Source organism: Tachyglossus aculeatus, chromosome 18 (assembly GCF_015852505.1).
Source record: "Tachyglossus aculeatus isolate mTacAcu1 chromosome 18, mTacAcu1.pri, whole genome shotgun sequence".
Taxonomy (NCBI): domain Eukaryota; kingdom Metazoa; phylum Chordata; class Mammalia; order Monotremata; family Tachyglossidae; genus Tachyglossus; species Tachyglossus aculeatus.
The window spans coordinates 25,708,642-25,736,128 of NC_052083.1; the positions used below are offsets into that span (position 1 = coordinate 25,708,642).

At 43.1% G+C, this 27,487-nt stretch overlaps 1 protein-coding gene and 1 non-coding gene across 7 annotated transcripts in view; both read right to left on the minus strand.

The window, feature by feature from the left end:
* Positions 1-7,241: 7,241 nt before the first annotated feature.
* Positions 7,242-7,379, minus strand: LOC119940467. Its single transcript, XR_005454944.1, has one exon. It is a non-coding gene; the product is annotated as a small nucleolar RNA SNORA7 (small nucleolar RNA).
* Positions 7,380-12,355: 4,976 nt separating this feature from the next.
* The window catches only part of GABRA5 (gamma-aminobutyric acid type A receptor subunit alpha5), a 67,984-nt gene continuing 52,852 nt past the window's right edge, over positions 12,356-27,487 (minus strand). For 3 of the 6 annotated variants that reach the window (XM_038760257.1, XM_038760258.1, XM_038760256.1), the window contains 3 exons: positions 26,124-26,276; positions 16,236-16,447; positions 12,356-13,603 (listed from right to left, as the gene is read on the minus strand). In XM_038760257.1, coding sequence (XP_038616185.1) covers positions 13,298-13,603; positions 16,236-16,447; positions 26,124-26,276 — 671 coding nt within the window. In that variant the 3' untranslated portion in view covers positions 12,356-13,297. The remainder of the gene's footprint in view (positions 13,604-16,235; positions 16,448-26,123; positions 26,277-27,487) is intronic. The other 3 variants (XM_038760253.1, XM_038760255.1, XM_038760254.1) reach the window with 1 other exon arrangement.

The following is a 27,487-nucleotide window of genomic DNA, read 5'->3' on the forward strand; positions in this document are numbered from 1 at the left end:
CCTGCCAGCGGGCACTGCTCGGCCTCGCTGAGCCCCAGATCGGATTCATTCATGCACGCATCCATCCGTTCATTCATGCATGCATCCATTCCATCGTATTTATCGAGTGCTGACTGTGTGCAGAGCGCTGGATTAAGCGCTGGGAAAGGACAGTTCAGCAACAGAGACGACCCCTGCCCACAATGGGCTCACAGTCTAAAGGTGGGTGGGGGGACATTTATACACCATCTGGTGGGGAGGGACACGTCCAACGCAGAAAGACTTCGTTCATTCATTCATTTAATCGTATTTATTGAACGCTTACTGTGTGCAGAGCACCGTACTAAGCGCTTGGAAAGTACAATTCGGCAACAGAGACGATCCCTGCCCGACAACGGCTCTTTCTGGGCGATGGGGAGGGAGAGAGAGAGAGAAGGAAGGACCCCGAGACACAGGGAGAGACAGAAATCAAGGCAAAGAAATAGAGACTCTATAGGACAGAGGGAGACACATCTAGCGACAAAGTCTGAAGCAGAAATGGGGGAAGAGACAGAGGGACAGAGAAAAACAGACAGAGACCGAGAAAGACATAGAGACATGGATGGGGGCAGGAACGAAGGGAAAGAAATCGTGGGAGAAAGAGAAAGGGGACAGAAGTGGTGAGGGACGAGTAAGAGATAGAGACAGAGACCAGGGAAGGTTGAAGAAGTGTCCCTCCACTGCCAGGGAAGAAAGAAGTAAGAGGGTTAGGACAGTGGTACAGGTCTTCCAGTGCGTGGATGAGTTTATTCACTTTTCTGTACCTCAATTTCCCCATGCATTCATTAGTATTGAGCATTTACTGTGTGCACAGAGCACTGTACTAAGCGCTTGGAAAGTACAGTTCAGCAAGAGACAATCCCTGACCACAACGGGCTCACAGTCTAGAAATGGGGAGACAGGCATTAAAACAAGTAAACAGGCATCAATAGCATCAACATAAATGAAGAGAATTATATATACATATATATATATGCATATTAATATAAATGCATAGAAGTATAAATATGTACATAGATACACAAGTGCTGTGGGGGGAGTAAGGGGAAAAGAGCAAAAGGAGTGAGTTGGGGTGATGGGGAGGGGAGGGGGAGCAGAGGAAAAGGGGGGCTTAGTAGTAGACATGTTCCCTGCCTACGAATAACTTACATTCTGGAAGGAGGGACAGACATTTATATACACGAGCAAACTATGGTATGTGCCTAAGTGCTGTGGGGCTGAGGGTGGGGTGAATACTAAGTGCCCAGAATAGTAATAGTAGTAAGTACTAGTAGTAGTAGCAGCAACATTTTTAAGTACTTGCTTGGTACTATGCACTGTACTAAGCACCTGAGAAGTACAGAATAATGAATCGAAACTCTCCCTTTCCACAAGGAGCCTTTGCTCTCTTGGAGAAGACAAACCTAAAAAAGATGTACATCTAGATTGGCCAGAATAAAATAAATTGAACCTATAAATGAACTAAATACATATATTGCTCATGTATATACATATGTACATGAGCACTAAGTAGGGTGTAGTAAACAAGTTCACCTGCATACTGGGACACCCAGAGAGCCATATTACACGGTTGCACGCACAAGCACACTTATTTATACTGTCACCCCCCCACACACTTACATAATAATAAATGGTAACTGGTAAGTTAAGTGCTTACTATGTGCCAAGCGCCATACTAATCACTGGGGAAGATACAAGATAATAGTGTCACTCGTACTCATACATCCATGCAGACACCTCCACATTCACATACATTGCATAGTTGAAAATCAACACTGCAAAAAGAAGTCAACCAGACACTCTGACTACGTAGCCAGTCTGTAGCCAGAGTGGGGTTTGAATAATAATAATTATAGTACATGTTAAGCACCTATTATGTGACAAGCACAGTTCTGAGGACTGGGGCAGATACATGCTAATCAGGTTGGACATAGTCCCTGTCCCACAAGGGGCTCACACTCTAACTCCCCATTTTACAGATGAGGTAACTGAGACCCATAGGAGATAAGGTCACACAGCAGACGTGACAGAATGAGGAATAGGACCCGGGCCCATGCTCTATCCACTAAAACACACTGTTTTCTTCTTCCCAGCAGAGTCAGAACTCTGGAGCTCTCCTGTGCCCGCCGAGAGGATCCCAGGTAGGCAAGATGATCAATGAGATATTTCTTTGAAATCCATCTCAGGACCCCCAGTAGCTTCATTAATTTCTCCCAGGCCACCTCTGCCCACCAGAGTGGTGACTAAGGTCCTACAGAGGGTGGAAAAGCTGGACAATCCATGGGCGACAGCAATGCCCAGATATCATTTCTCCAACCAGCTCTGTCCCTTGCAAGGAGCAGACACTTTCCCTCCCGTTTCTCAGAAAGCAAACTGAAGCCAGATTAGTTCCGTTCACTCGGGGATCTGTGGTAGTAGTTGTAGTAGCAATAGGAGTAAGAGTACTTGTAGTAGAAGAAATAGTAGTAGCAGTTGTAGAAGTAATAATAGTCATGATATGTCTTAAGTACTTACCGAGTGCACAGAACTGTTCTGGTTACTTGACTGATTAACTAACTGTGGTATCTGTTAAGTGCTTGCCCTGTGTCAAGCTCTGTGCTAAGCACGGGGGTAGATACAACACAATCAGGTTGGATACAGTCCCTGTCCCCTGTGGGGCTCAGAGTCTACGTACTAGGAAAATAAGGTAGTTACATGTGATCCCTGATTCTCAAGGGGTTCGCAACAGAGAAGCAACATGGCTTAGTGGAAAGAGTGTGGGCTTGAGAGTCAGAAGTCGTGGGTTCTAATCCCCGCTCTGCCGCTTGTCAGCTGTGTGACTTTGGGCAAGTCACTTAACTTCTCTGTGCCTCAGTTACCTCATCTGTAAAATGGGAATTAAGACTGTGAGCCCCACGTGGGGCAACCTGACTACCTTATATCTACCCCAGTGCTTAGAACAGTGCTTGGCACATAGTAAGCACTTAAAAATACCATTATTTATTTATTTATTTCCTTTATTTTATTCACAATCTAAGAATCAGGGGAGGACAGGTTTCAGCCAAAGAAATATAGCATACAAGTCAGGAGGAATGAAAAATACAATCAGAGCAACACTGTGGCTGGAGGAGCAGAGCTCTAGGCTCCTTGTGGCTCCGAGTCAATGACGTCACACGCTAGAGGCCGTGATCCTTAGTCGCTACTGCTTCCCTGAGTGCTGGAAGAAGTGGGAGGAAATGAAGCTAAAACAAATGGGCCAGGATGGCGGGGGGGATCCAGGCCCTTCAGAAAACACTTTGGCGGCTGGGAAATTAAATGAGATTCTTTTGATTGCTTCTCCCCAAGAGCTAGAAGCTCTTCACCTAGTGTCTGAGAACAAAGGTTTAACCTTGACCCCTTTAACCTCTCAAGGGATCCCTCTGGGCCAGTTGCTTCTGGAAACAGAAGACATTTTCTTTCCCCCTCTTACCACATTTTAGATTCCAGCAATAAGACATGGCTGTCAAAAGGCTGCTTGTCTCAGTTTCGTTATCAGCTGCTCAGTTAGGCAGTTGGCGAAGGACACAGAGGATTTTCCAGGTTTGTGTATGCATGTGTGAGTGTTTGTGTTTGTTGGTGTGTATGAAGGATTGTAAAAAACAAGGCAGCATTTTCACTTGGGCTCATTCCAAAATCTCAAAGCCAGACTCAAATTCTAAAACAGTCCTACTTGGTTCTTTTCCACCTTTTTATTGCCCTTGCCTCCTCATGTTTATGGAATATCCAAGATAGGAGTGAGCAAGAAGTCATTTTTTCAAAACCATAACTGGACATGTTCTGATTTCCCTCCTAGAACCCGAGCTGGGCTGATCTTGGGGCATCCTGAAATTGGCGGTCTGTTCAGCTCCACAAATGACCCAATAGCAAATGTCTTGCCAGGAGTGACATCCTCCTCCAGCCACAGTGTTGCTCTGATTGTATTGTATTGATTGTTACTTCCCCTTGTACTTGAAAGCTTTCCTTCCTTTCCCAGTTCACTGTGCCAGATCCACTGAAAGGAAATCTGCAAGTCCAAGGGTTTGTCTTTAGGACCCATTAGTCTCTTTAAGGCTACATGCTGATTTCCAGTGAAAAATATTCCTAGAATCTCAATGTCTCTGTTCTCTTTTGGGAAGAAAGATTGTTGCAGGATATAATTATAACCCCTTTGCTATGGTAGCATCCTCTTTAATTGGCTTCCTCCTCCTTTGAGCTCCAAAGATCTCCAGACACACCTGCAACTTCCTCGCTTCTAATACACTTAAAGAGTCCTTCCTTAGTCATCTGGAACCTGGGGACGATTTATTCTTCATATCATCCTCTTAAGTGCCATCACCCATCATTTGGCTCTTAGCCTAGGTCCTTACTGCCCTGTGGCATCTTCATCTAGTCCTGCATGGATTTTGGCCTTGTTCCAATCTACCTCTCCATTACCCTCAGTCCATTACCAAATCATGTGGCCTCCCTTCCCTCATCCTGACCTTCTATTTCTGCTTTCCTCTCCCCTCCAAAATTCCCTTCTTAATCACTTGGAATCTTGAGTAAATCTGTAGTAAAATCCACCCTTTCCTCTCCATCCATACTGCTACCAAGTAACTACAGTCACTCATCCTACCCTGCCTGGATTACTGCATCAACCTCTTTGCTGACCTCTCAGCCCCCTGTCTCTCCCCACTCCAGTCCATACTTCACTCTGCTGTCCACATCATTTTTCTACAAAAATATTCAGGACAAGTCACCCCCCACCCCTCCTCAAAATACTCCAGTGGTTGCCCATCCACCTCTGGATCGATGAAACAAAAACTCCTCACCATTGGCTTTGAATCACTCCATCACCTTATCCCCTTCTACCTCACCTCACTTCTCTCCTACAACCCAGCCTGGACACTGTGCTTCTCTAGAGCTAACCTTCTCATTGTACCTTTATCTTGCCTCTCTCACCGCCAGCCCCTAGCTCACATCCCGCCTCCGGCTTGGAACGCACTCCCTTCTCTATTCCAAAAACCACTCATCCCTGCTTCACAGCCTTACTGAAGGCCCATCTCCTCTAAGAGGCCTTCCCAGACTAAGCTCCACTTTTCCTCATCTCCCACTCCCTTCTGCATTGCCCTGACTTGCTCCCTTTGCTCTTTCCCCCTCCCAGCCCCACAGAACTTATGTACATATCTGCAATTTTATTTATTTGTATTGATGTCTGTCTCCCCCGCCCCCAGGTCCCAGACTGTAAACTGGTTGTAGGAAGGGAGTATCACTGTTTATTGTTGTCTTTGTACTTTCCCAAGCACTTAGTACAGTGCTCTGCACACAGTATGTGCTCAATAAATGCGATTGAATGAATGAATGAATGAGTACTTATTCCAGTTTCCCTTAAAGCCTCCACTCAAATATGGACTTGAGAAGCAATCTTGATCTTGTGGAAAGACCCCAGAGCAAGCAATCTTGGCATGTTGCTCAACATTATTGTGCCTCAGTTTCCTCATCTATAAAATGGGGACTCAATACCTGTTCTTCCCCAGTCAGTCAGTCAATAGTATTTTTTGAGTGCTTACTATGTGCAGAGCACTGTACTAAGCACTTGGGAGAGTAAAAGTATTGTGGCCTGGTGGCAAGAGCCCGGACTTGGGAGTCAGAGGACGTGGGTTCTAATCCCAGCTCTGCCACTTGTCTGCTATGTGACCTTGGGCAAGTCACTTCACTTCTCTGGGCCATGGCTACCTCATCTGGAAAATGGGGATTAAGACTGTGAGCCCTACGTGAGACAACCTGATTACCTTCTATCGACACCAGCGCTTAGAATAGTGCTTGGAACATAGTAAGTGCTTAACAAATACCATAATAATAATAATTATTATTCAAATAGCAGACACATTCTCTGCCCACAATGAGGTTACAGTCTAGAGAGAGTCCCATGTTGGTCAGGGACTGTGTCTGATCTGATTGTATTGTATCTTCCACAGTGCTAGGCACAGAGTAAATGCTTAACACATACGACAATTATTATTATAGCTGGTCATATGAAAACTGCAAGCACTTCACGCAAAGAAGTGCTTAGTACAGTGCTCTGCCCACAGTAAGAGCTCAATAGCTATGACTGATTGAATCCTGGTGGCAAATTCTTCATTCACTCTCTCTGCCTATAGTGTGGACAGCACCGATTTCCTTGTGCTATAATAATTGCACAAGAAGGACTGGGATTTTTTTTTAAATGACTCAAATTCAATTTTAGAATCTTTTCACCACTGTCTTCTCTGCAAGATCCATGACATTCTTATTTTGAAGAAAATATCTCTCTGATTTGAACTTGTATTTGAACTCTTCTAGACTGTGAGCCCACTGTTGGGTAGGGACCGTCTCTATATGTTGACAACTTGTACTTCCCAAGCGCTTAGTACAGTGCTCTGCACACAGTAAGTGCTCAATAAATACGATTGATTGATTGATTATATCTCCATGTTAGACTCTTCAAACTGACCAAGATTTGGAGGAATCCAATAGTCTAAGTTACTGTTGTTTTAATACTAAGCATGATTGCCAGTAATCATAGTCTTTTTATTGATTGTGTGCTTACTATGTACCAAAGCATGGTGCTAAAAGCTTGGATAAATACAAAATAAGCAGATCGGGTCATAAGCTCCCTAAATACCAGAAGAGAGAGACCTGGGCTTCTAGAAGATGAAAAAGCCATCTTCTAGGTCATCAGCCACTTTGGCACTCACACTTTATTATTTGCTTTATCGCTTACTCATTTTCACATTATTGATATTTGTGATTTGATTCTTTTCTGCCCAGAATGTTTGCAATTCAGGATTCTCCCTTTTCACTGAAATTCTTCAAGGGCAGGGACCATGTCTTATGCTTCTTCTGTATGCTCCAAGTGCCCAGAGCAGTACTTTCCACCCAGTAAATGCTCGATAAGTGTTATGGATGATATTGATAATAATAAATGGGGAATTTGTTAAGAGCCTACTATATGACAGGCACTGTACTGAGAGTGGGTCTTGTCTTATCTTATACTGTCAAGTGGTTTCTGACCCATTGCGACTCCATGAACACATCTCTCCCAGAACACCCCACCTCCATCTGCCATCGTTCTGGTAGTGTATCCGTAGAGTTTTATTGGTAAAAATATGGAAGCAGTTTATCATTGCCTTCTTCTGAACAGTAAACTTGAGTCTCCACCCTTGACCCTCTCCCATGTCACTGCTGCCCAGCATGGGTGAGTTTTGACTTGTAGCAGATTGCCTTCCACTTACTAGCCACTGCCCAAGCTAAGAATGGAGTGGGTAGGCCTCTGCTTGACTCTCCCTCCCATAGTTGAGACTGGTAGAGGACTGCAAACTCTCCAGGTGCCATTCTGAGAGGGGAAGAGCTGGGGTAGATATCAGATAATCAGGTTAGACATGGCCCCTTTCCCACATTGAGTTCACAGGCTAATTAATCTAGGCTCCACCACTGGCCTGTTGTGTGACCTTGGACAAGTCACTTTGCTGCTTGTGTCTCGGTTACCTCATCTGTAGAATGGGTATTGAGACTGTGAGCTCCACATGGGACAGGAACTGTGTCCAACTCAATTTGTTTTTATCCACCCTAGCACTTAGTACAGTGCTTGGCACATAGTAAGCGCTTAACAAATACCACCATTATTATTTTTATTAAGTAGGAGTGAGAACCGATACTGAATCCCCATTTTTCAGGTGAGGAAAGTGAGGCCCAGAAAAGTTGCCCATGGTCGTGCAGCAGGGAAGTGGCAGAGCTGGGATTAGAACCCAGGTTCTCTCACTCCCAGACCCTTGTTCTTTCCACTAAGACACAGTTGATTGTGAGAAGGAAGTCAGTGGGATGAGCACAAAATGTCAAGACCTACAGTTCAGGCTTGGGAGTAAAGGTAGACATTTTTTTTTTTGAGGTCATGGATCCAAACAAACAGGGTGGAATAAAGACCCTATAAACTTAAATTCAGAAACAACCAGAGGGGATACAGTAAATTTCTGATTAGCACTGAGGAAAGCGAAGCAGCATGGCCTAGTAGAGGGAACACAGGCGTGGGAGTCAGAAGACCTGGGTTCTAATTCCTGATTCGCTACTTGTCTGTTGTGTGACTTTGGACAAGTCACTTCACTTTTCTGTGCCTCAGTTACCTCATCTGCAAAATGGGATTAAGACCCAGAGCCCCATGTGGGACAGAGACTGTGTCCAATCTGATTGGTTTTTATCAACCCCAAAGCTTAGAAGAGTGCTTGATGCATAGCAATTGCTTAAGAAATTCCATTTTCATTATGTTTCTTATTTGCTGTGTAACTTTTGGCAAGTCACTTAACTTCTCTGTGCCTTAGTTGCTTTATTTGAAAAATGCAGATTAGGACTGTGAGCCCTATGGGGGACAGGGACTGTGTCCAACTTAATTACCTTGTATCTACCCCAGTACATAGGACAGTGCTTAGCACATAGTAAGCACGTAACAAATACCATTAAAAATGAAAAAAGGGGCCTGGGACAGAAAAATGTTTTTTTCAGAATGTTGGATTGATGCTTTACACTCCTGACTAACAGGGTGGATTGTGTTCCATTCACTTTACCTTTGAAATGAATTCTTGAATCCAAGTAGACCTGAGCCCGCGAGGTGCACTTTGCTCCCATGTGTGAATGGCAGCCAAGAATCACCCAAAAGGAAAGAATCATTTTAGCTTACCTTGCCTCTTTCACCATTTTGCAGTAGGGCTCTGGTTCAATACTGGTGCTGTTGTCCTTGGAAGTGTGGCAGGGGGAACGGGAGAGAGAGGTAGAGGAGACCACTGCACACTCCCCAAGCTACAGAGTTACCTTAAGTTCGAAGGTGAGAACAAATAAAGATTCTCCTCAAGAGTTTGTAATGTGGAAAAAGTAGTATGACCTTTCTCCCCCAGACTGTAAGCTTGTTGTGGGCAGGGTTCATGTCTACCAACTCTGTTGTATTGTACCCTACCAGGTGCTTAGGACAGAGCTCTGTGCATAGTAAGCACTCAGTAAATACCAATGGTGATGATGATGATGATGACCCTACTGTATTGTTCTCTCCCTATCATTTTGTGCAGTGTTTGGCACACAGTAGTGCTCAGCAAATGATTGATTGATTGAACAGTGGGTCACACTGGGATCACCTTCAGTTCTGTCCAGTTGGATTTAGTGAACCAGCATGGCTCAGTGGAAAGAGCACGGGTTTGGGAGTCAGAGGCCGTGGATGCTAATCCCGGCTCCGCCACTTATCCGCTGTGTGACTTTAGGCAAGTCACTGTGCCTCAGTTACCTCATCTGTAAAATGGGGACGTGAGCCCCACGTGGGACAACCTGATTACCTTGTATCTACCCCAGTGCTTAGAACAGTGCTTGGCACATAGTGCTTAGCAAATACTGTCATTATTATTATTAAAGGTACCAAAAACTACCAACACAACGCATGGAGCTGGAAAACCAATATGATTTTCTCACTGGAGAATCAATTCATAGCAGGCTGAGGGACTGAGCAACTGGCAAGTTGCAGGAGTGTTCAAACTTTAACTCAGCAAGATGGACCATGTTTCCTAGACTAAGGCAAAGAGTCAATAAAAAAACCAGCTTCAAACTAGCAATTGAGGGCATAACTTCACTATTCCGAATGAGTCCTTCATAGGGTGTGCAAACATTAGCCCGGTGTGACACGAGTTAAACATTCCTTTACTGCAAACAAAGAAGCCCCATCAATGTGTAAATTCCTTGCAGAGTCCAAATCAAGCCCAGCTAAGAATCTTGTGCTTCTGCCAGAGCTATAGAAAAGTGTTTAAAATAGCTTTTATTGGTAGATCCTATGAACAAAACATGAAGTGATATAATTCATAGCATACAAATGATCCTATAAATATAACACCTTTTGGGAGAAGTAAAGCTGTTTCCATTTGCGCTTTAATAGAGTGGTTTAATTTAGTCTTATCTTCTCCCTTTTTGTGGCACTGAAACTGGCAGCTGTGGGGAGGGAGGAATTGATTTTTCTGAAGATATTTAGGGATGTGTTGGGGCCTTCCTGAGGCAGAGGTGGGGTGTATACATTGCCAGCCTGGTGACGGCAGCTTTTGGTTTTTGGCAGTATTTGAACCAGACTGGCCCGCTTACATCCAGAAAAAGAAGGGAGTTTTCCAGGTGGCAGTCTGTCCGGAGGAAATAGCTTAGGGTTTCTCCTTGGGAAGGAGAAAGGATCATAATCTTTTAAACTCAGTTATAGACTGTGATCCCTTGAGAGAAGCAAAACCTATGGTAAAAGTTTGGGTTTTTTTCTCTCAATCCTCCACTGCCCTCCTCAGGGAGAGCCAACTCCAGAGGATGGGAATCTTGTTCTTGTCTTGACTTGCCCACCCATACCTGGAGCCTGTGACTGTACCAAGTGTTCAGGGGACTCTGATGCCTGCAGCCTTGAGGCTGTGAAGGAATTTATCTGGCTCTAGTAATCCTTCTACTGCCCCTGACTGGGGGCTAGGAGATGGAACCAGTCTCTGACTAAGCCCTCCTTTCCTCTTCTCCCCTTCCCTTCTGCATCTCCCTGAATTGCTCCCTTTATTCACCACCCCTTCCCCCACCCCAGCCCCACAGCATTCATTCATTCAATCGTATTTATTGAGCACTTACTGTGTGCAGAGCACTGTACTAAGCGCTTACAGCACTTATGTACATATCTGTAATTTATTTATTGAAGTCTGCCTCCCCCTCTAGACTGTAAGCTCGCTGTGAGCAGGGAATGTGTCTGTTTATTCTTGTATTGTACTCTCCCAAGCACTTAGTACAGTGCTCTGCACTCAGTAAGTGCTCGATAAATACGATTGACTGTCTGACTGACTCTCAACAACAGGGAGCAGCAGCAAGGGCTGGCAGGGGCCAGCCTGGAGGAAGCAGTTAAGAGAGAGAGACAGAGATTAGTGAGGGGAAAGTGAGAATGTATCCAAGAGCAGCAGCAAGGGCTGGCAGGGGCCAGCCTGGAGGAAGCAGTTAAGAGAGAGAGACAGAGATTAGTGAGGGGAAAGTGAGAATGTATCCAAACCATCTGTAAAATGAGGATAAGTATGTGGCTTATCGAGAAGCAGCGAGGCTCAGTGGAAAGAGCGTGGGCTTGGGAGTCAGAGGTCATGGGTTCTAATCCCGGCTCCGCCACATGTCTGCTTTGTGACCTTGGGCAAGTCACTTAACTTCTCTGAGCCTCAGTTGCCTCATCTGTAAAATGGAGATTAAGACTGTGAGCCCCACGTGGGACAACCTGATCACCTTGTATCCCCCCAGCACTTAGAACAGTGCTTCGCACATAGTAAGTGCTTAACAAATGCCATAATTATTTTTATTAAGTGCTTAGTACGGTGCTCTGCACACAGTAAGCATTCAATAAATACGATTGATTGAATGAATGATACCCTCTCTAGGAACCAGAGAAGCAAGGGAGAACAATGACTCCGAGGCTTTCAGGCTGTCCCTGTCTTCCCTAGCACAGAGATATGAGAGTTTCCTGTAACTTGCGCTGGATGTAGGTGTGTAGCAAATCCAGACAGCCACCAAGGGTTCAGGATTTGTAGGGTGCATCTGATTAAGAGTGCCACTCAAATGTTCTTTCAGCAGATAAACCAAAGGTAAAAACTGTTCATCTTGTGTGTGACTCTGGAAACATTGCCGGGTTGATGGCATCTTCACATGAATAGGTTCTGGGGAAAGGAGGAAATGTCTGGTCACTAAGCTGGCCTGGAGGTTATCCTTAGATGTTGAGGATAACTGGGAGTCCTGGAAAAGCCAAATGGTGACACTTTTTTCCCTGCTGTGTCAGTTCCAAATGAGTTGCACTTGGAAGGGGGAGGGAGGAGTAAAAAAGATACTCCTTTCCGGGATTCCATTGGCTTAGGGTCAACATTGGCTGTCACACTGGCTGTCCAGTGCAGACTAAAATCACTAGAGAGCAATGTAGAGTGAGTACTCACTGGGTACAGAGTATAATGCCAGACCCTTGAAGAATATAAAGCATTTAGAAAACTTGGCTTAGAAGCTTAGCATCCAGGCTAAATCATCAGGATTTCTTTATCTGTAAGGAAGACATATAAAATGGCAGAACCCAGGCTGCAAGCCAGCTACTGATACAAACCCATTTTTGTCATTCCCTAACATCTTTTGACATCACTTGAAAAGTTTTAGTTTTTCTGTGTTATTCTGGGGTTTAGCAAAATTATAAAAGAAAAAAACAGGAAAGAAAAGTTAGCCAGCAAATAAGGAGGTCTACATAATTAGCCCAAAGTTTTACTTTAAAAGAAAAGTTAGTCCAAATCTCAATCTTTAAATATAAAAGAGGACATTTTACTGCTGTTTGAACATTTTTTTATTGAAACATTTAAGATTCATTTACAAAAGCGACCCAAGCAATGAATCAATCATAGCTTACAAGGAAAAAAAGGGAAAATAACTATATTACAAATATTTCTCACCCCCGAAGCAAAAGACATGGGCTGCAGCAAAGAGATGGCAAACACTTTGGAAATCTGTACAGCCTGGGCTGGAATACCAATGTCAGTGAAATGTTATCTCAAGGTTTAGGCTTCTTTCTGCTCCTTCCTGGAAATTGGGGCAATGAATGTATCTTTCCAGGAGGATTGGAACCCATTATTACGTTTTATCCTTGGGGGAGTATTTCCTTACTTGAACGTAATGTATATTGCTGGTTTAGACATTTGTCTGCATAAATAGTTTCTATCCTATGTCTTAACATAAATACCATGCAGTCCTTTCCTAATTTTAGAACAAACTGTGAGAATTATCCAAGGCAATGTATTTTATAAGTGAAAAACCATGGTCTTCTCTAAATGACAATTATGTTACTTTGCAGTCTTCGTTACTTGCAATATTTTGTCAGGTGATGATAATGGCACATTTTCTTAAAATCGTTCTCTGGCTGGGAAAATTAGTAGGAATCAACATTGAAGTATAAAAGCATCGGTTCTTTGAGTAGTTAAAAAATATAACGCATTTCGTTTGTAAAGTATCACTGTGAGAGACTGAGTAGCATAGTGCTGGAGACAGTGCTTTCTGTTCTTCTACAAAGTTTTCTTGCTCTAATTATTAATGTAACTTCTTTGAAACATTTGAGGTTACAGATAGAAACAATCAAGGCAATATATTGAGACATCTCATTAAACATGCAAAAATTCCTGAAAGGTATTGCCCAGATAGAGAAAGTCCTGTAGGGCTCAGATTCTCCTTGGTGTCATTTTGCTTGAAATATGGCTCGCTGAGGGTCTGGGACTCCTTCAGTTTATTTCGGAGAGCTAGCTCCCTTAATGACTGGTTCCCTATTCAAATAGGTCGCCCAGTAGACCAAGTTGAAAGTTCCAAATAGAACCGGGAAGATGATTCGGGACATTTTGTCGATCTTGCTGATGCTGTTGTAAGTCTTTTTGGTCTCAGGAGGCTTCTCTTCGGAAGGTTTCGCTGGAGTGGCAGCAGCGGGGTTCCCTGGGCCTGAGGGGGTCACGTCTTTGGGGATGTTGGGGGGATGGGTCAACTTTCCAGCACTGAATGCATTGACTGATTTATTTCCTAATAAATCACGCTCTTTTTTCTGCAATATAAAAAGGCAAAAACAAAGCATTTTCTGAAACCTATTTTTCTCTGTGTGAGGTATGGAGAAATGGGCTCTATCCTCAGCTGAAAGAGTTAACAGATTTGTTTTCCTCAGATACTCTTCAAGCAAGTTTCCTGTGACCAAAGTTGTATCCCTAGCATTGCCTTAGTTGACATTTTAAAATGATGAATTTTTTCAATTCCTACCCTATAACACTGTTTCCTCCCTATTCAGTACGAATGCTCTCAAAGCCATTTAATGCATGTATCAGTCAACAAAAACTAATTAGTTTCTTAATTTAATAGTGCAATCACTTCCCAGTCAATCAATCAACAGTATTTATTGAGTATCTACTGTGTGCAGAACTTTGAACTAAGGGCCAGAGAGAGTAATACAGAGGGAAAGATAAGATTCCTACATGTAATCTTACAATCCATTGCAGAAAACAGGAACAACATAATTTTCAGCTAGGAGGGAGATGTTTTGAAATAGTAAAGTTTGTAAATAGATAAGCAAATGGTGCTGTGGATCGATGTGACTAAGTGTTGAAGTAGGGTGAAATTATGGAGATGAAGGTTGGGAGGATATGATTTGGGAAGAAGAAAAGGAGGGAAAGTCTCCTGAGGAGGAGGAGCCATGTCATAAGGTCTGTGACCATGGGGATTGCTGAGCACTTAGGACAGTGCTATGCATCCAGTAAGTGCTCAATAAATACTATTACTGCTACTAGTGGTAGCAATACTACTAGTAATAGCAATGCTGCTATTACTACTACTGCGGTCTGGTGGATTTAAAGGGTGAGGGAATTCTAGGCAAAGGAAGGGTGTGAGCCAGCAGTCAGAGAAAAGAGTGTCAAGAGTGAGGTATGGTGAAAACGTGAATGACCTTAGAAGGAATGGACTATTTGAGTAGGGGATGGTCAAAATTGACTCATCCTGGAATCTGGGGCCAGACCAAGGGATTTAAAGGAGTGGATCCTCTGGCTTGGCTGGAGCAGGGAAAGCATGGGATAGCTTCCTCCCCAGTTTGAAGAGGACCTTAAGCCCTAACTAAAGAGACTGGCCACTCACTGCTGGGAGCCAATGGGCTAGCTGGCACTCCTGCACCCCAGCCCCAGCCGGGCTGCAGCCGTTTGGGGAAAGGTCCTCTCCTTGGCCCACATGCCGATGAGGGAAGACCAACAGCTTGGACCACTCACAACTCAGGAAAGAGTTCTCATGGTCATTTCCAACAGCCCTTAAACATGTCAAAGTCAGGGACAATATTTTTTACTTTCATTATACTCTTCCAAGTGCCCTGCATTGTACTCTCCCAAGCACTTAATACAAAGCTCTGCCCACAGTAAACGCTTAATAAATACCAATGACTGGCTGACTGACCTGTACAATGCATATTTAGCTGTTGCCTCATGTTGATTATCTTGCACTTATCCTAGTGTTTGGCATTCAGAAAGTACATAACAAATGCCACAGTTGTTACTGAATGAAATTATCATAACTATATGCATCTGTAGGGAAAGACCAATCAAATGCTGGGCATCATGAGGAAAGGAAAGAAATCAATAAAAAGGTAAATATTTGCCTTTATTTTTTAAAAAATAGAATTATGGCAATTGTAATAATCAATCAATGAAATTTACTGAGTGCTTACTGTTTGCAGAGCCCTACACTCAGCTGAAATGCTGCAGGTGAGAAAAGACATAATCATGTATGAAATGTTTTATTGAAGCACAACAAATTTGGTCTGGGAGAAGCTTATTATTGAGGATAGACTGAGAAGAAGAGGCCTCTTCTGTCTCTAAAAGAGAAAGGTTGAGAGCTGAAAGAATGATCAAAAATGAAGAGAGGGCAAACACAATACCGTTTTTCACCAAATCTCACAACCCGGGATGGGAAAGCACCTGGAAATATGTCTTTCCACAGCAGGTGGCAAGCCTTTGAAATCAATTACAAGGAGCTTTGCAGACCAAAAATATCTATATGCTCATAAATGTTTTGAATAAATTCATGGATGAGTGGTGTATAATGAGTCACTAGAGGGAAAGGTAAGGATGGATGGGGGGGAAATTACAGATGTCAGGCTAGCCATCCTTAAACATTAAGCTGGTTGTCTTTCAGATAAATCCACCGAGAATCTTGTGCCCCTATCAGAGACAGAATCCTAGGCTAGATGAAACACTGTTTCAACCCAGAAGGAGAAGTTGTTTGCCTTTAGGTTCTTAGATAAGAAGTGACCCAAAAAACAGTTCAGTTATTTGAATCCTTGAGGGTCTCTCAACTGAGACATTGCATTATCCATGACTTATCCATGACAGAGATAGCCTGGATATTTGAAATCCACAGATAATCTAAAGCCGCCTACCCATCAGACCTCCTCCCACTGCTCTGGCAAAAAAACAAACCTGACTCACGAGCCACTCCCTGCCCTAGCGGGCCATCAACAGAGCCTGCAATTCATCAGTGAAGTGGCCACTGGACTGAGGAGGAGATTTCAGGGACACGGCTACCCCGCATATTAGTTCTTGCATCCAGTAGAATCCCCGCACTGGATCATCAGCCTTGAAATAACTGAAGCACGAGTCTATAAGTTACTTGTCCCTACTGCTGAAAACATCGATTAAAATAAGTACCTTTATTTTAGCGGCTTCCAGGGCTTTCTTACCATCCCAGGCCCAACTTCTCTTTGTGAAATAGTTCACTGTCGCAAATTCAATTAGAGCGGAGAATACAAAGGCATAGCATACAGCTATGAACCAGTCCATGGCCGTGGCATAGGCTACTTTGGGCAGAGAGTTGCGAGCACTGATGCTCAAGGTTGTCATGGTCAGCACTGTTGTTACTCCTGAGGGCAAAAGAACAACTATATGTCAAAAGAACAGGGTGAAGGCAGGGATCAGAGACAGGAGGGAGGTGGAGAGAAGGGGAAAGAAAAGATGTGTATCAGTGTCTCAATCTCAGGAAGAAAGTGGCATATATCCCGGCTCTGCCAATTGCCAGCTGTGTGACTTTGGGCAAGTCACTTCACGTCTCTGGGCCTCAGTTCCCTCATCTGTCAAATGGGGATGAAGACTGTGAGCCTCCCGTGGGACAACCTGTTCACCTTGTAACCTCCCCAGTGCTCAGAACAGTGCTTTGCACACAGTAAGCGCTTAATAAATGCTATCATTATTATAATTATGTATCTAAAGATCGGGAGCTATCTCTAAGTGGGAAGAGCATGGGCCTGGGAATCAGAGGACTTGGGTTCTAATCCCAGCTCTGCTACCTGACTGCTGGGTGACCTTGGTCAAGTCACTTCACTTCTCTGTCCCTCAGTTTCCTCATCTGTAAAATCAAGATCAAATCCTACTCCTTCCTACACAGGCTGTGAACCCCACGAGGGACTTGGATTGTGTCCAACCTGATTAACTTGTATTTACCCCAGTGCTTAGAATATAGTAGTGCTTAACAAATACCAAATAGCATTATAAAGTACTTTGAATGTGAGCATATGCAAAATGAGAAAATGGGAGAGGAAGTGGGATCATTCGATTCACAGCGGTGTCCAGCAGGACATTGCATGGATGGGTGAGTAACACAACCCTGAAAAACCCCAAAAGGTGATAAGGTTGGATTGGCATATCCATGGAGTAGCCTTAGTTGATTTAGATGATCCCTTTGTGAGTTACACAACAGAGAAGCCAAGTTTCTTCCCTAGGTTATTACATACACGGAGTGATTCCCATTAAGCTACATAGAGGTAATAATAATAATAATAATAGTAGTAGTATTTGTTAAGTGCCAAGCACTGTACTAAGAACTGGGGTAGATTCAAGGTAATCTGGTTGGACCCAGTCCATGCCCGACACATGACTCAGTCTTAATCCCCATTTTACAGATGAGGGAACGGAGGCCCAGAGAAGCGAAGTGACATGCCCAAAGTCCCACAGCCAACAAGTGGCAGAGCCAGGATTAAAACCCAGGTCCTTCTGATTCCCAGGCCCCTGCTCTATCCACTAGTCCACGCTGCTTCTCATGCTGCCTCAGAGTCCTGTGTCTTCCTAGTTCCAGCTAGAACCTCCGTCCTTCCCACTCCCATACCTCCAGTTCTGTGACTTTCCTTTCAGTGCCGTGAATTCACCTCCCATCTCCATGATCCACTCATACCCATCTCTGTTATCTTCTTGTAATGCTTTTTTCTTTAACTCCAATTCCAGCGTCCTCGCTGTGGCTGATAACTCCTCCATCCTGTCCACCCCTGTTGCCCCAGACCTGTCCACGTCACAGGCATGAGGGCAGAACTGAATTCAGGAACCACAAGTACACTGTGGGCAGGAAATGTTGGACCAATTCCGTTATATTGTACTCTCCCAGGTGCTTAGTATAGTGTTCGGTACACAATAAGCTCTTAATAAATTTCAGAGTATCTTGGTTTGGTAGATAGAACAAGGACCTGGGAGTCAGAAGGACCTGAGTTCTAATCCCAGCTCCGCCACATGTCTGCTGTGTGACCTTAGGCAAATCACAACATCTCTGGGCCTCAGTTACCTCATCTGAAAAATGAGGTTTAAGAGTGTGAGCCCGCTATGGGACGGGAACTGTGTCCAACCTGATTAACTGGTATCTACCCCAGTGCTTAGGACAGTGCTTGGCACATAGTAAGCGCTTAACTAGTACCATAATAATTATTATGATTATTATTATTGATTGGAATAGATTTAGAATAATAATAATGATGGTATTTGTAATAATAATAATGACATCATTGTTATTATTATTACTTAGAATCTAAGTAATAATCTACTTATTATTACTTAGAATCTAAATAGTCCCGACTGTTTAGTCCTGGTAGAGCCGCCATCGACCCCTGGCCCATGTCCTACCTCTGGCCTGGAATGCCCTCCCACTTCAAATCCACCAAACTAGCACACTTACCCTCTTCAAAGCCCTACTGAAAGCTCACCTCCTCCACGAAACCTTCCCAGACTGAGCCCCTCTTTATCTCTGCTCCTCCTCCCTCCTTGTCGCCCCGACTCCCTCCCTCTGCTCTCCCCTCCTCCCTACTCCATAGCACTTGTATATATATGTACATATTTATTATTCTATTTTATTAGTGATGTGTATATCTAACTCTATTTATATTGATGCTATTGATGCCTGTTTACTTGTTTTGATGTCTGTCTCCCCCCTTCTAGACCGTGAGCCCATTGTGGGCAGGGATTGCCGCTATTTGTTGCTGAATTGTACTTTTCAAGCCCTTAGTACAGTGCTCTGCACACAGTAAATGTTCCATTAATACGATTGAATGAATGATTGAATCTATTGGTGCTGCTTTCCAAGATGCAAAGACCTGGCTTTAACGCCCATCGTTGGATAAAGTGCTTGATCACTGAAAAAGCTTAAAATCACCAATTTAATCTCCAAAGAATGCCAGTGTTTGAAAACCTAAATATAACAAAGTAAATGGTTCCATGTTTAAGAGAATCATCAGTCATAGAAAAAACGCGACTGAGGGTGCCACCTAGTGCTTGCAGCCCTAAATGGCCAATATTCCGGCGTCCAACGTGTAGAAATTTCTTCCAACGCGTAGGAAAAACTTCCTCTTTTCATTGGAAATATGTGTGAACATCTGATAAATAGCCATGAACAATTCATACTAGGCAAGTTGAGAACTCAAGGGGGCTGTGGAAAATTATTTTTATTACTGAGAAATACCAGCAATTCAAGAACTCCACAAAGTTTGCACTGGAGCAACTTTTGCTCAAAAAAATCCTCTGTTTCCTATAAATAAAAATCCAATTTTCATTCTATATTTGCTGACTAATTTCAGCCAGAGACATTCCACTGCATAGTCCCCTTATTGCTTTGCCTAGATTCAATCGAGTATTAGCATTCAAATACCATCATGTCCCTTCTGTAGCACCTCCCTCCATGAACGAATAAGAGCTGCTGAGTGGTAAGAGTGCAGAACTAGGAGGTGGGAGAATTGGGTTCCATTCCTGGCTCTGACATTTGTCTGCTGTGTGACGTTAGGCAACTAACTCAACTTCTCTGTGCCTTCATTTCCTCAGCTGGAAAATGGAATCATTGTCAGCAGGGAATGTGTCTGTTTATTGTATTGTACTCTCCCAAATGCTTAGTAAGGGCTCTTCACACAGTAAGTGCTCAATAAATGCAATACAATAAATGCAATTGAATGGAATGAATGAATGAATATCTCTTCTCCCTCTCTTTTTCAATGTGGAACAGGGACTGTGACTAATCTGATGGTATATCTATCCCAGCTCTTAGCACAGTGCTCAGCACATAGCAAGCACTTAAGAAATATCAATCAGTTCATAAATAAAAGATATTTCTTAAGTGCTTACTGTGTGCCAAACACTGTACTAAGCATTTGGGAGAGTACAATCCAATAGAATTGATAGACACGACCCTTACCCACAAGAAGCTTGCAGTCTAGAAGGGGAGACAGACATTAAAACAAATTACAGAAAGGGAAAAGATATTCAATCATATTTACTAATCACTTATGTTATGCAGAGCACTGTAGTAAGCACTTGGGAAAATATAATACTTCAATAAAAATTGATTTGTATGTAAGTGCTGTGGGTGTGGGGATTGGTAGCATATTGACTGTTTAAGGGGTACTTAGCCAAATGCAAAGGTGATTCAGAAGGGAGGGAGATATAAAAAGGGAGGGCCTAGTCAGGAACTTAGTCAGGGAAAGCCTCTTGGAGGAGATGTGATTTAGGAGGGCTCTGAATATGGGTAAAGTGGTGCTCTATCAGTTGTGATGTGGGGAGGGAGTTCCAGGCCAGAGGGAGGATGTAAGCAAGGGGTTTGTGGTGAGAGAGCAAAAACTCACTCGGTTTCAAGGCTCTCCATCACTTCGCCCCCTCATACCTCACCTCCTTTCTCTCCTACATCCCAGCCAGCACCCTCCACTCCTCTGCCGCTAACCTCCTCACTGTGCCTCGTTCTCACCTGTCCCGCCATCGATCCCTGGCCCACATACTTCCCCTGGCTTGCAATGCCCTCCCTCCATACATCTACCAAACTATAGCTCTCTTCCTCCCTTCAAAGCCCTACTGAGAGCTCACCTCTTCCAGAAGGCCTTCCCAGACTGAGCCCCCCTTTTCCTCTCCTCCTCCCCATCCCTCATCTATGCCCCTTAAGGGGGTATCCTTCCCCTCCTCACAGCATTTGTATATATTTGTACAGATTTATTACTCTATTTATTTTACTTGTACATATTTACTATTCTATTTATTTTGTTAATGATGCATATATAGCTAAAATTATATTTATTCTGACGATTTTGACACCTGTCTCCTTGTTTTGTTTTGTTGTCTGACTCCCCCTTCTAGACTGTGAGCCAGTTGTTGGGTAGGGACCGTCTCTATGTGTTGCAGACTTGTACTTCCCAACCACCTAGTACAGTGCTCTGCACATAGTAAGCGCTTGATAAATACGATTGAATGAATGAATGAGAGAGAGATGAGATCTAGGTGAAGAGAGTAGGTTGGTGAAGTGTGTAGGAGATCAGCGAGGTTAGGTTGGAGGGAGAGAGTTGATTAAGTGCCTTAAAGCTGATCTCACAGATATCTCTATTGTTATCATGATAATTATGTTCAAATTTACTCAAGCACAGATATTTCACTTGGAGACTTGCATTTTTTAACTTGTCCCTTTATGTCATCCTATGTCTTAATTCTTAGTTTATGATATTCCTACTACTCTTCTTTGTTGGGAGATTTTAAGACACATCATACGTTCCTAGAGGGCAGGGATCATACTATTACTTTTGTATTTTGTAGTACAAATATTGTACTAACTATTGTGCTCTTCCAAGTGTTTAATCTACTATACTTCCCTAATCAGAATCAAAACCTGCCTCCCAGCTTGGGGCTCTGTTCTCTAGTGCATGTTCGAGAATCGGGGAATTCTTTGGTTAACTATACTGTACTGTTTTCTGTGCTTCAGTTCCCAAATCAGCAGAATGGGGATTTAATACCTGCCCTCCCTCCTACTTAAACTGTGAACCCCCTATGGGACCTGATTATCTTGTATCTACCCAAGTGCTTGGCATAGAATAAGCGCTTAAAAAATACCACAATTGTTACTGCAAATATTACTCTCCTTGCACAAAGAGAGTATTATTACTCTTACTTGCCCAAGGTCACACACAGCAGCAAAATATCATAGCCAGGAATGGAACACAATTCTCCTGCCCCCTAGTTCTGAATTCTTTCCACTTGGCCATGAACATTCATTCATGGAGGGAGGTGCTACAGAGGGGATGTGATAACAGCGATGGTATTTGTTAAGCACTTACTATGTGCCAAGCACTGTTCTAAGCTCTGAGGTAGATACAAGGTTATCAGGTTGTCCCACGTGGGGCTCACTATCTTAATCCCCATTTTACAGATGAGGTAACTGAGGCACAGAGAAGTTAAGCGACTTTTCCGAAGTCAGAAAGCTGACAAGTGGTAAAGCCAGGATTAGACTTTCACACCTGTCTGCTCGGTGACCTTGGGCAAGTCACTTAACTACTCCGTAGCCCAGTTACGTTACTGCATCTGTAAAATGGGAATTAAGATTGTGAGCCCCATGTGGGATATGTGAGCCCATTTTGGGTAGGGACTGTCTCCATATGTTGCCAACTTGTACTTCCCAAGTGCTTAGTACAGTGCTCTGCACACAGTAAGTGCTCAATAAATACGATTGAATTGAATGAATGAATTTATTCAATCGTATTTATTGAGTGCTTACTGTGTGCAGAGCACTGTACTAGGTGCTTGGAAAGTACAAATCAGCAACATATAGAGATGGTCCCTACCCAACAACAGGTTCACTCTGACTCCCAAGCCCAGGCTCTTTCCACTAAGCCACACTGCTTCTCTTATGGTATTTGGTATGGTATGTCTCTTATGGTATGTGATGGTATATGAGTGCTTAGTGCAGTGCCTAACACATAGTAAGCACTTAACAAATACTGTAATTATTATTAATTTAATAAGTGCTCAGTAAGTCCACTGACTGATTAACAGCACTGGGGTGGAGGAGGGAGAAAGGGCAGAGGAGTACAGGTTATGCTTCCACATAATATCTTCAATATGTCTTTGATGGTTATTCTATATTTAACTTTCCCCTCTAGATTGAAAATTCCTTGAGAACTGGAACCGTCTTCAACTCATATCATCTGTATGAATCAATGTTCTCAAGTGTTAGGCACCAAGGAGGTCTCAATAAATGTTAACAACAAATAAATAAATAAACTATTTCTGTTCCCTCTTTTAAGAAGACTTTCTTATGGTACTTGCTAAGCACTACTGTGTGCCAAGCACTGTATTAAGGGCTGGGGTAGATATGAGACAATCAGGTTGTCCACTTTCCCTGTCCCACATGGGGTTCACAGTAGGAGGGAGTAGGATTTAATCCCCATTTTACAGCTGAAGTAACTGAGGCACGGTGAAGTGACTTGCTCAAGGCCACACAGCCGACAGACTGTAAGCTCACTGTGGGCAGGGGATGTGTTTGTTTTTTGTTATATTGTACTCTCCCAAGTGCTAAGTACAGTGTTCTGCACACAGTAAATGCTCAATAAATATGGTTTGAATGAATGGGGTGGTGAAATCAGGATTAGAACCCAGCTCTCAGACCAAGGCTCTTTCCACTGCTTCTAAAGTTTCAAATATATTTCTGGTAAAAAAAAAAAAAACCCACAGTATGCATGAATTTGGAGTGGTGTTCTACATAAAGAACACCTGACATTCTTATGTTTTACAACCTTAGAATTCCTATATTTTGGACACTTCATGAAGGGGGAATTATGATTTTTTCTGAACAAAATTCAGCATTTAATCAGTTCTCATCTCATTGGGCCTAATTAAAACTTTCTTACAAAATGTCCTCACAAATGGAACATGCTAAAATAGATTTATTTATGTTTTGGGTCATTGAAATGTGAATAAAAACAGCTCCAGGGTCATGATCCTTTCACAATCTGGAGGGGATGAGACATTGTTTTCCCCTTTGCGTCTCAGTGATGCAAAAGCAGAGGATGTTTTATCTGATGATGGCTAGCCAGATGGGGCCTGGAGTTATTACAGAAAATTTTATTTAAAATGAAAGATTCGCATAACAAGCACATTTTGTCTGCATCAGATTGAGACAGACTGATTGAGAAGCCTGAAAAAACATCCCCCAAAATCCAATTGGATTACAAAGATTTAGGGTAAAAATTTAGGTTAAAAATTGCCAATATGCATTTCAAGTTTTTCATAAGGACTGTAAACTCCTCCATTAGAACATTAGCCCCTTGAGGTTAGTGGTCTTGTGTTCCCAAGCAGCTAGTGAAATGGGTTAAAATAATTGTTCTCTCTCACCTTTAGAATGTGAGCCCAATAACAACAATAATAAAAATAGTAATAATTATGATACTTGTTAAGCACTTACTCTATGCCAAGCACTGTTCTAAGCCCTGGGATAGATACAAGTTAATCAGGTTGGACAAAGTCCCTGTCCCACATGGGGCTCACATTCTTAATTCCCGTTATGCAGATGAGGACCAGAGAAGTGAAGTGACTTGCATAAGGTCACACAGCAGACAAGCAGCAGAGCCGGGATTAGAACCCAGCTTGTTCCAACCCCCAGGTCCGGGCTTTACCTACTAAACCACTCCATGTGGGACAGGGATTGGGTCCAACTTGCCCAGTGTTTGTCATGAAGCTTCATTCCTGACCTGTTTCTGACCCACTCAGCTTTCCTATTTAATAATAATAATAATAATGATAATAATAATAATGGTGTTTATTAAGCGCTTACTATGTGCAAAGCACTGGGGAGGTTACAAGGCGATCAGGTTGCCCCAGCGATCAGGTTGTCCCACGGGGGGCTCACAGTCTTAATCCCCATTTTACAGATGAGGTAACTGAGGCACAAAGAAGTTTTAAATGACTTGCCCAAAGTCACACAGCTGATAATTGGCGGAGCTGGGAACTACTTGCCATTACTGAAACCTGGCTCTCCCCAGATGATATTGTCTCCCCCACTGCTCTATCCCAAGGGGATCTCATTTCTCCCACTCCCCAAGATTCACTGGAAAAGCGGGAAAAATTGGCCTCCCACCCAACACTACTTTTATACAATCCCACACCTCTTTTTCACTCCCTTTTTGAAGCCCACACCATTCACCTCCAGCACCAACCCCAGGCCCCACCTCTAATTTTCCACACTTTTCTCACATTCCTTCTCTCTCTCTCCATCCTTATATTGATCCTTGTTAAATCAGTACTTAACAAATGTCACTATTATGTGCTTGGCTCAGCATGATAGCAGTGTGGATGGAGACGAAAAGGCAGATTTTAACGGTATTGTGAAGGAAGAACCCATAGGATTTGGTGACAGACCCAATTTGGGGTTCAATCCCATATTCAATGAGGGAGATGAGTCAAGGATAATGCCAAGGTAACAGACTTGAAAAGCAAGAGGGAGAGTGGTGTTTTTTTACAGTAATGGGAAAGACAGAGTTTGGTGGGGTGATGAGGAGTTTTGTTTTGGACATAAGTTGGAGGTGTCATTGTGACATTCAAGCATAAATGCTTTGAAGCCACAAGGATATTTGAATCAGAAGGGAAGGAGTGAGGTCAGGGCTGGAGAGTTAGATTTGGGAATCTCATCTGCGGAGTGATAGAATGAGTTCTCCAAGGGAGTGGGTGTAGTTGGAGGCTAGAAGAGAACACAGACCTGAGCCCTGAGATTCCTACAGTTAGGAGGTGGGAGGCAGAGGAGAAACCTATGAGAGAGACTGAGAAAGAGTGGTCAGAGAGCTAGGAGGAGAACCAGGAAAGGACAGAGTCAGTGAAGCCACGGTTAAATAACGTTTCAAGGAGAAAAGTCATCTGTAGTTCATTAATAAATGCTGCTGATGAAAACACATTGTGTAAGAATCTTTCCTGATAGCCTGGTGTCCTACATCTAAATCCTGAAGCCACTGAGTTTGGCATTTACCACCTGTGACATGAGGAAAAATACACCCCCCATCTCTTATTGGCTCAAAAGAGGAAAGAGTGCTAATTATTGATATGCAGATTTCCAAAATATAATCCAGTGAGAAATATAAAAACAAGCAATTACTGAAAAACAATCAACTTTGAAGTGAAGGGTACACAGGTTGCCTTTTAGCACAAGCCAGGGATTAATGTTCAAAGAAAGCCTATATTACTTTCATAGCAAACCATAAAAATCCTGGATCAAAGCCCCTTTTTTCAAGTCCCCTCCATCTAGGGTGCCAGATTTAAACCAGTTCAGTGCAATTGTAGACTGAGATTTTCCTGGTGTTCCTCAGAGGGATGTCTGGACCCCTACATCAATCAGTTAATGGGATTTACTGAGTGCTTACTGTGTGCACAGCACTGTCTTAAATTCTTGGAAAAGAGAATGACTTTTCTCCTAGGGTGGTCCTCTCCCTCATTACTTTGCCTTGCCCAGTTGGCAGAAGAGAGAGGGAAGGGTGTTTTTAAGTTCTCTGTACTTACCAAATACAGTTCTAGCAGGAACAGATTCTCTGTTTAACCAAAATGACACTTGTGATAAGATCACGGTCATTATGCAGGGAAGGTATGTTTGAATTACAAAGTAACCAATTTTTCTCTTTAGGTGGAAGTGTGCTGTCATTATCGTGTATTCACCTGTGAAAAAGAAATAAGTCCATGTTACCAAAGTAGGAGCAATCAAACATTCCCAATCAGTCAGTCAATCAGTGGTTTCACTGAGCACTTACTGTTTTCAGAGAATTGAAATAGGTGATAGGATGATACAATACATCAAACAGGCCCGGTATCTGCCCTGAAGGAGTTTATAGTCTAGCAGGAGAGACAGACATTTAAACAAAGTCCGTACAGGAATCGACTGAGTGTGAGGATGGGAACATAAGTTTTGGGCTGAGGGAAAGGGTGTCTATGTGCTTAGGGGTTGCAGATTCAAATACGTTGGTGATGAACAAGGGAGGGAATTGAGTAGAAGGATTAGTCAGGGAAGGCTTCCTGGAGGAGATGAGATTTTAATAAGGCTTTGATGATGGGAAGAGGGGTGGTTTGTTGGATGTGAAGGTGGGAGGGAGTTCCAGTTAGAAGGGAGGACATGAGCAAGAGATGAATGGTCGGAGAGACAAGAGAGAGAAGCAGAGTAAGTTGGTTTTAGATGAATGAAGTGTGCACGCTGGATTGTAGTGAGAGAAGAGCGAAACTAGTGGGAAGCAGAATGGCCTAGTGGAAAGAGCATGGGCCTGGATATCAAAGGTCCTGGATTCTAATCCCAGCTCTACCAATTGCTTGCTGTGTTACCTTGGACAAGTCTCTTAATTCTCTGTGCCTTAGTTACCTCATCTGTAAAATGGGAATTAAATTCATTCATTCGCTTGTGTATACTGAGCGCTTACTGTGTACAAGGCATTGTACTAAGCCCTTGGGAGAGTACAGTATAACAATTAACAGGCACATTCCCAAATCCTGCTCCCTCTGACTTAGACCATGTGGGACAGGAACTATGTTTAACCTGAATGCCTCATACCTACCCCAGCATTCCTAGTAAGTGCTTAACAAATACCATTAAAAAAAATTGAGGGGAGAGAGCTGATTGATTGCCTTAAAGCCCGTGGAGAGGAGTTTCTGCTTGATCAATAAATCAATGGTATTTATTGAGCACTTAGTTTGTGCAGAGCACTGTACTAAGCATTTGAGGGAGTATGATGGAGCAAGCCTTGCTGTCAAGAAGTTTACAATCTAAGTGGGAGAAACACATTAAAAAGGATTGGTTCCATGGTGGTGTGGGGGAATTTTGCTCTCTGAAACATTATTCAGAAGAAGTCTTTCAAGATGAAAACGAGCATTTTTTACTGGCT